Source organism: Phyllostomus discolor, chromosome 2 (assembly GCF_004126475.2).
Source record: "Phyllostomus discolor isolate MPI-MPIP mPhyDis1 chromosome 2, mPhyDis1.pri.v3, whole genome shotgun sequence".
Taxonomy (NCBI): Eukaryota; Metazoa; Chordata; class Mammalia; order Chiroptera; family Phyllostomidae; genus Phyllostomus; species Phyllostomus discolor.
The window spans coordinates 204043744-204051989 of record NC_040904.2 but is presented as its reverse complement, the minus strand read 5'-3'; the positions used below and the strand labels follow the sequence as shown (position 1 = coordinate 204051989).

The window sequence follows — 8246 nt, the reverse complement described above, 5'->3', positions numbered from 1 at the left end:
CTTTTTCGGACTGTCTTTGTTTGACTCGATACCATATTGACAGCTTCAGATGGGAGACCGACATACACTCCTCCGTAGTTTCTTCATGAAAAGAAGCAGAGACGGGGAAAAAAGTCAGACCAGCATAATGGTGCTACACGTGTGAAGAGAGCAATAGGAGTACGCAGTACTTCAGGCAAGTTATTAAAATAACTCGTGATTTTTCAAAAGTGGAATTTAAAATATTATTGCCCTTGGAAATGCCACTTTTGTTTCTGTTAAAAAGAAGCTATATATACATAAAAGAAAGCTGTATTGAGTTGGTAGAAATTTTAGATATTTTACTTAAAATAAGAAAAAAAGTTAGAATGTTATAATTTAGTGTAGTAGTAAATACGGCGTAATGACATGTGACAGTTATCAAGAATTCAGAGCGGCCAAAGTGATACAGTCAATGCTATGGACACACTAAAAACACGTCATCTACAGGTGGGTCTAAATACAAGATTCGGAGACGGACCACTGAGGAGTAACGAGAGCGGGGAGCAGGGAGGCAGAGGAGGGATGGGAGGACGGGAGGCTGAGGGGAAGCCGCCCAGTTAGGGAGGACAGCACACCCAAAGCCACAGGATGAAAACCGCCACCAGCCACATGCACGGGAGGAAAACGAAACTTGCCTGAAAGAAGCAAAGATACCGAACCCTAGGCAAGTTCTTTTTCAGGTCACATGCTCTGTGTCAAAATTTTTCCTGGTGGAATCTCTATGATATTGGCAGCATGCTACAGTGTTAAATTAAATGTGTGAGTTAAATTAATCCACGTTAAATTAAGTCCATGAGATGTGGCCACACTTATCCAAATTAAAGCCAGCTTCAATATCGAACTTACCTCCTCTTGTCATCTTCTGCTATCGATTCTTCTGTTCTGAAAGGTCAAAAACACTTGTTGTGAGCCATTTGGGTACACAGTCAGAGACTTCGTCGGAGGTGATGAGAAAAGGGACTCCGAGTTAGAGTCTTTTTACTCCAAGTTCTTCTGTCAAGTATTCCTGTAACACCGTATTCTGTCTCCACCTCAATCATGCATACACTAAAAACACTTAATTTTCTACTCATCATAATACTCAAACCCAGCAAATGCCAAAGAGCCCAAATGCAAACAAATTGAAAAATGGAGGGCAGCCAAAATTGCAAAGAACACAGAAATTAGACGTCAGGAAGCCCGGGTTCTTCTCTCGGCTGGGCCACCTGCTCCCTGTGACAAACAGGCAGTGGGCCAGCGGCCTACCTGTATGTCATTTGTAAAATAAGGGGGTCGACCAGATGACTCCAAAGGTCCCTTGCAGTCCTAGCACACAACAACTTTGTGATCCTCATGCCAGTCAGTGGCACAACTCCAGGTATGAATGAGTTTTTTAGTGCCAAAAAAAAAATTCATGTCGATTAGGTTTTTTTAAATCTTAAAAGAAAAGAAAACTCCATCCATTTTATACATGATCTACTGCAAAGAGAAGGGAGAATGTGTAAAGGGAAGTTGCACAGGGACTCGGCACGGTAAAACGCACAGCCCCTTTCCTTGCACAGGAGGAACCCATATCCTACTAGAATTCCTGGGCAAGTTTCTGAGAGGGGCACAAAGCGTTCCTTAAGGAACTAGTTGGCATACATAAGTTGCTTTTTGAAAGACTATAACAGCTCAACAAGATCTAAGTGTTTCTGGCTGAGCTCAACATGTAATTCTTAGGCATTTCTGTCAAGAAGAAAAGCAAACTGAAAACATCTAAACAGCTTCACTGAATCTTCTGATTCTAGGGACTAATTGTGGTTTCCCCATTTCGAAGTCGTTCATTTTTCAAATGTGCACGTACATGAGATTTTGCTTCACTGCAACAGCCCGTAAGGCCCAAGTCTGTAAAGGAGGGGAGCACCAATGTGACAATTACCACTTGAACACTGGCCTTGCCCACACCTAGGGGTCCAGCAGAGCGCAAACTCCCCTGGAGACCTAATCGATCCAAGGTGAGTGCATAACCTGCAGTGGCCAGACAATTATCAGCCTTGTTTCACTCTTGTTAACGGTGGGTCGTTTTTTAATTCAAAGGTGTCAAGATCATGCTGTACTAGGAATGGTGTTATGCTCATTGAAGCGGTCTAACAAAGTGTTGTTTACTACTTGTAATTAGAATGGACTTATAACCTGTTAGTACAGATAATAGGAAGACGAAATCAATTCATTCAAAATTATCAGAACGGCTTCCTTTGGCCCTCAGTAACTAACGTTATCACGAAATTGGTTTTTGAAGCTACACGTAACTGGTGGATTTGAACACATACAAAGCCTCGTATTTCCTGCCACACACTTTTCATGTCCAATTACATATCTATTTATTTCCATTCTTTCCCTTTCTAAATGTGATTAAGGATATAGTGAAGGTTTTGAAGTATATTTTAACTTCCCCAAATATAAAACATTATAAATTATATTAATCTATTATACCTTATTAAATAGTCAATATGCTAAAACCCAATCTGTATTCTCCTTTATAAAATTAATAACATTACTCATCTAACTGGCAGGAAATGAAAATGTAGCTGCCATATTCACTGGATACTAAACTAACCTTCAGATATAATACAAAAATGTTAAAAAATACCACTTATAAAGACTTATCAGTCCAAGATACTGAGTTTAGCTGCCTGAGGAGCGAATGCTGCCCTGCGCGTGTGCAGGGGGACTGCACCCTCCCAGCTGGGATGGCGTGGTCCTGCCTCAACTGCGGAGTCTATGGCATCAGGAGGCAGAAATGGTTCATCAAGCAGCCACAAAGCTTCCTGGTGAAAGGGAGACCTGGAGTTGTTAAGCCAAAGGCCCAGAGAAACTAGTGGAATTGCCTCCTGGTTACTGTTCACTGCCGGTGAGAGCTAAAAAACCCATCCACCTTCTGGTGTGGGGGACTAACTTCCCTAAACGGTCTTTTTTTTTTTTTTAGATTTTAAAGTATTTTATTTTTCAGGAGTACAGAGCCTTCCTTTTCACTAGAGTATAATTTCTCTCGTTTTTGCCTTTTATCTTTAAAACATATTTTTATTTTTCAATCACAGTTGACATACAATATTATGTTAGTTTCAAGTGTACAACCCCACGATTAGACACTTATATAACTTACGAACTGATCACCCCGATAAATCTAATACCACCTGGCCCCGTACTCAGTGATTACAGTACTATTGACTATATTCCCTGTGCTGTACCTTACACCCCCGTGACCATTTTGTAATTACCAATTTTTATCATTTTGTAATCCCTTCCCCTGAAAAGTTATTTCTTATTGATAAGAGAAGTGGACATGACCTCAGGGCAGTACAAAAGTGGGGTTTGTTAAGTTCGTCTAACCACTGAGCCCCTTAGCATGAAACTTGCCCTTGGGATTCTATCCTTGGCAGAGTCTCAAGTTCGGATGATGCCCTGGGTGTCCGAACCCTGGGGCTGCTCATCTGGACACCATTTCCAGATATCACCGCACTTGTTTCCACTCACAAAACATATTCGGACAGATTTTGTTATCAGCTGGCCTTAAGAGCTCGTTCGCTGATGTTGCGTCAGACACACACTGCCCGAGGGAGCTTCTGATGCACACCGGACGACCAAGGGAGCTAATGTGATTAGAATCGGAGGCAAATAAAGCTTACGTTTCAGGAGGCCTGTGCGGCCTCACCGTGGGCACATGCAGATTTCCACTTGGTTTCGGAACTAATGAAGTTGGTCTGTGCCCCTTCCTCAGCCTCCGAGATCCAGAATGCCCCAGTGAGAACCATGTTCAGGCCAGAGCCCTCTCCGCCCCAGCCCTCCCGCCGACCCCACGGAGATCTTGGATGAGCCACTCTGTGTTTCACGGAAGACTTTATTTTTCTTTTCTGGTAGCTACAGCTTAAGCAGGAGAAGAGTGGCTATTGGGTGGCCTGCAGCTGCGAGGGCTGAGGGATTATAAATTTGTCCCCCAAACCAGCACAGGAGTAGGGCGGGAGAATGCAACACAGAGCCACACCTCCCTGGGCTTTGGGAGAGCAGCGCCGTGGACAGAGTCTGGAAGGTCCTCAGAAACAGGCACCATTCCTCTATTTTCTGCAGATCAGCAAAGGCAGAGAGAGATGGCCTCACCCTTGAAACTTCCCTTAGAGAGGAGAGGCTGGAGACCGAATCATCCCATGCCAGAAAAGTGAGAGTACACATGAGTCCATCTCACAGCAGATGGACTGGAAAGGAGGCCCAGCTGCCCTGCCGCCCTTGGTAACGCTATCTGGGGGTTACGTGTTCCAAGTATCTCTACCGACTCAGCCAACATACAATCTTGCCCCCTCAGAAAAGGAGCAAGTGGATGTACACCAGCCAGGATGAATCTCCCAGAGGTAATGCACCTCTAAATAATAGTTCTAAAACAAAGTTCAGGAGTCGAGGCCCAGACACCTACGAGCAGGGCCACTGAAAAACAGGAACTGTGAGAGAAGATGCCCGAGAACCACCCAAGCACCCACCCCTCAATCCACTGCAAGTGGGGAAGACACCTTGAGAATAAGGCTTCCACCAGGAGGGCCCAAAACACAGGGTTGTAGGAGGTAAGGGACCAGGTACCATAAACCAAACCACCCAAACACAAAAAGTGGAGGGTAATTTTTTTCAAATGTATTTTATTGATTATGCTATTACAGTTGTCCCATTTCCCCCCTTCATTCCCCTCCACCCTGCACACCCTCTCCTACCCACATTCCTCCCCTTTAGTTCATGTCCATGTGTCATAAGTTCTTTAGCTTCTACATTTCCCATACTATTCTCACCCTCCCCCTGTCTATTTTCTACCTACCATTTATGCTATTTATTCTCTGTACCTTTCCCCCCTCACTCCCCCTCCTACTCCCCTGCTGAGAACCCTCCATGTGATCTCCATTTCTGTGGTTCTGTTCCTGTTCTAGTTGTTTGCTTAGTTTGTTTTTGTTTTTGTTTTAGGTGTGGTTGTTAATAATTGTGAGTTTTCTGTCATTTTACTGTACATGTTTTTTATCTTCTTTTTCTTAGATAAGTCCCTTGAACATTTCATAACATAAGGGCTTGATGATCATGAACTCCTTCAACTTGACCTTATCTGAGAAGCAAAAAAGTGGAAGGTAACTTTGACCAGTGTCCCTCCCTGCTCCCCTGCCCTGGCTCCCATGTCCCCATCAGGGAGCGAAAGGCCAGGGTCAATGAGGAAACTAGCACAAATTACCAAAGGGTCAAGGGTGATCTGGAAGCAACTAGGGAACACATCAAGACAAAATCTGCCCTTGCCGGGGGACCTGTGCTGGACAGCAAGCTACTGTCTCTCGGCCCCAAATCCTCGCCCCCTGCTCTGTGACGCTGGGGCTGGACTCTGAAAACCACATTCTCCTTGGCCATCTGGCTCCCTGCTAGGTCCTACCAAGGACATGCTGGAGACAGGTAAAATGCCAGGGGAAGAAAAGGGCTACTCTCTGTGGCATCGGGTGCTATTTCTGCCAGCATCGCCCCAGCAGCTGGCTCCAGGGTCCAGAACAGGACCCAATACCTTTGTTTTCCAGTCCCTACATCTCAAGGTTGGGGGTGGGGGGGCCAGTACCTACAAGCGGCCTGCAGCTGTGATCCCTGATAGACTTCAAAAGTCAGATACAACAGCTCCAGGCTGGCAGTGCCCTGTCTTCTAAGGCCCTCAGATGCTGGCAGCAGCCAGGCAGCACTGTCCCCTCAGAAGTCAGGGTCCCAGCCCCCCATAGTGCCTCTCCCTCCAGCTCCCAGATTCGGATAACCCTGCCTCCTTCCTCTGCTGCTCCAGCCCTAGCCCAGGCAGCCACCTCCTGCCATTACTAGTTCTGTTCCTCTCAGTCTTCCTTCCTTACCTCCTCAGTCCTCCAACACCTGCCTAACCAATCCCTAACAGTAAATTCTCTCCGCTAAAACAGTTACTGTGATTTCCTTTGCACTGAGAGGACACCAGCTGATACCTTACTTGGCAAAGAGAATGGGGGTTATCTCCCACACTGAACCATCTTACTAAAGCATCTAAAGTATTTGTTACTTTCTGTTCATTGGATCCAATTCCTACAATGTGATCAGTATACTGGAGTATGATGTGCTGTGGGATGTCAGTAAGATGGACATGGTGCAGAAGAGAGGGTGCGAGAAAGCGGGGAGATCTATAAAGCACGGAGGGAACACCGTGATGGTAGACCATTGGCCACGGCAGGAGCAGCCAATGCTTCTGGTAATCCTTGCAAACCGGTTCAGGGACAAAGCATTTGCCAGACCAAAGGCTGCATGCCAGGAGCCAGGGCTACGTGGATTATTTTCAATAAAGATACCACACCTTGACCAGCAGCTGAAACTGGAATCACCCCTTCACGAGGTTTACAATAATCCAAAGTCCCTCTCTAAAATAAATCTGCCTTCTGCACTGGCCAAACAGGCAAGTTCAATGGGGATGTGAGTGGTACCTCCATGCCTTCAGTTTCCCAAGTCTTTTGTGAGGACACTTTGCTGTGAAATTCCCCCGGGGATGCAGCATTCCTTCTGTTCACCATCCGGGTAGGGAGGGGAAAGTCCACTGGCTTCCACTTGGCCCTTCCTACCGAGGTAGCCTTGCTTCAGAGGTCAGAGGGCCAACTCGGGGATTCAGCCAGGTGCAAATATGTCTACTCCAATTACAAAGTCAAAAGCTGAGAAAATACCCAGAGCCTGGGCCTGTGGACTACCCACTGGACCCACTGTAATGTTGAACATGAGCCAAAATTCCATTTTTCACTTGGCTGCCATAAGCCCGCTCACAAACTGGTGGACCACAGTGGCATTTGGGGGGTCCTCAGGTATTACCATCACTCAGCGCCAGTGCCTAGAAATCTCTAAAAAGTCCAGCTACTTCCTCTGGCTCTGGGCGCAGCTGCTGTAGTAACCGCACACAGGTGCCTCTGAGGCAGACGCGGAGGGACAGCTGCACGACACACCTGTGGCCTCACTGGACATTCCCGCGGGGAGCACGGCCTCACCTTCAGTCAAGGGGCGCGGACACCGACTTGGATCCGGAAGCTTGAGGTTATGTCTTTCCACTGTGATGCCCCAAGTCAAGTTCCTGACTCCCAGACTGAAGGTCCTCTCCTCTTATAGAAATATGCAGAGGGCGGAAATTAACCTTTAGAAGGCCGCCCACCGCAGTCCTCCCCAGGGAGAGGCTGTGATCAACGAGCTATGAGCACAGACCCTTCCAGGAGAGACCAGGTCGATGGTCGCCTCATCCCCGCTGGCCATGACGGTCACTGTGCCAACCTTGTCCCAGGTGCTTAAGTTCTACCACCACCCCTTGGCCTCTGCTCCTAAGAGCCCACCTCAGGGACAGTTTCTCCCACCGTCACAGCTGTCCGACGGAGGACAGCCACCGTAGAGCTTATCGGGGACATCCCTGCATGATGTGTTTCTCGATTGCATTCCTGTCTGAGCGAAGGGGGCTCCTCTGTGGAGGAGAGCAGGTCACACTCCAGCAAGTCACGCCGACGGCCCTGTCCCCTGAGGTTCTGGCACGCCCCTCCCCTGGGGAGAGTGTAAGCTCCTGTTTCATCCCCCAAGTTCACCGAACCGTTAGAGTCCCAGCCATGCACCTGAATCACTCAATCTCGAATCTCTGTTGGATGTAACAATAAATTCAGTCTGATTCACTCAGAATCCATTCCCTCATATGCTCCCCAGGTTTCTGGTAATAGAAACGGCAAAATCCGGCAATTACACTGTAGTATACGCTCTTTCCTCCCACATCGCACGGTGCACTTGGCCTCTGGGGCGCACTGAGATCTGACTCTGTGGGTGGGTCTAGGGGCCATCAGGGGTGACTAGGGTAGGTCTCCAGAAGGACAAGCCTCCCCCAACAAGGCAACCGCTCCAGGCAAGGGGCCCAGTTCCACGCCTCCCACCCACCGGGATGACCCCTTTCTCAAAGGCACTGCCAGCAAAACAGAAAGCTCCTGGCTGGCAAAGGAAGTCTGCTCCTTGTCATTGGTTTCGCCTCCATTCCAGCTTAGGCTCGTCTAGTGAGAGAGGACATGGGGAAGGGAAGAGCTACCACCTCTGCCTCCAATCTAACCAGGGACGGAGCGGCCACAGAATCCCCCTGCCGTTCGGAACAGAATCTCAAACTCCTCCAGAGGAAGCCCCGCCATTTACCGCAGTGTCAATGCCCTAACAGCACGGCCAAAGGCAAGAAAGTCACGCCCACC

The 8246-nt window shown here is 47.7% G+C and overlaps 1 protein-coding gene across 2 annotated transcripts in view; it reads right to left on the bottom strand.

Moving 5' to 3' along the window:
- The window catches only part of C2H12orf75 (chromosome 2 C12orf75 homolog), a 35477-nt gene that overhangs the window by 2592 nt on the left and 24639 nt on the right, over positions 1–8246 (bottom strand). For both annotated transcript variants that reach the window (XM_036019518.1, XM_028531539.2), the window contains exons 3-4: positions 868–903; positions 2–81 (exon numbers count right to left, since the gene is read on the bottom strand). In XM_036019518.1, coding sequence (XP_035875411.1) covers positions 2–81; positions 868–903 — 116 coding nt within the window. The remainder of the gene's footprint in view (position 1; positions 82–867; positions 904–8246) is intronic.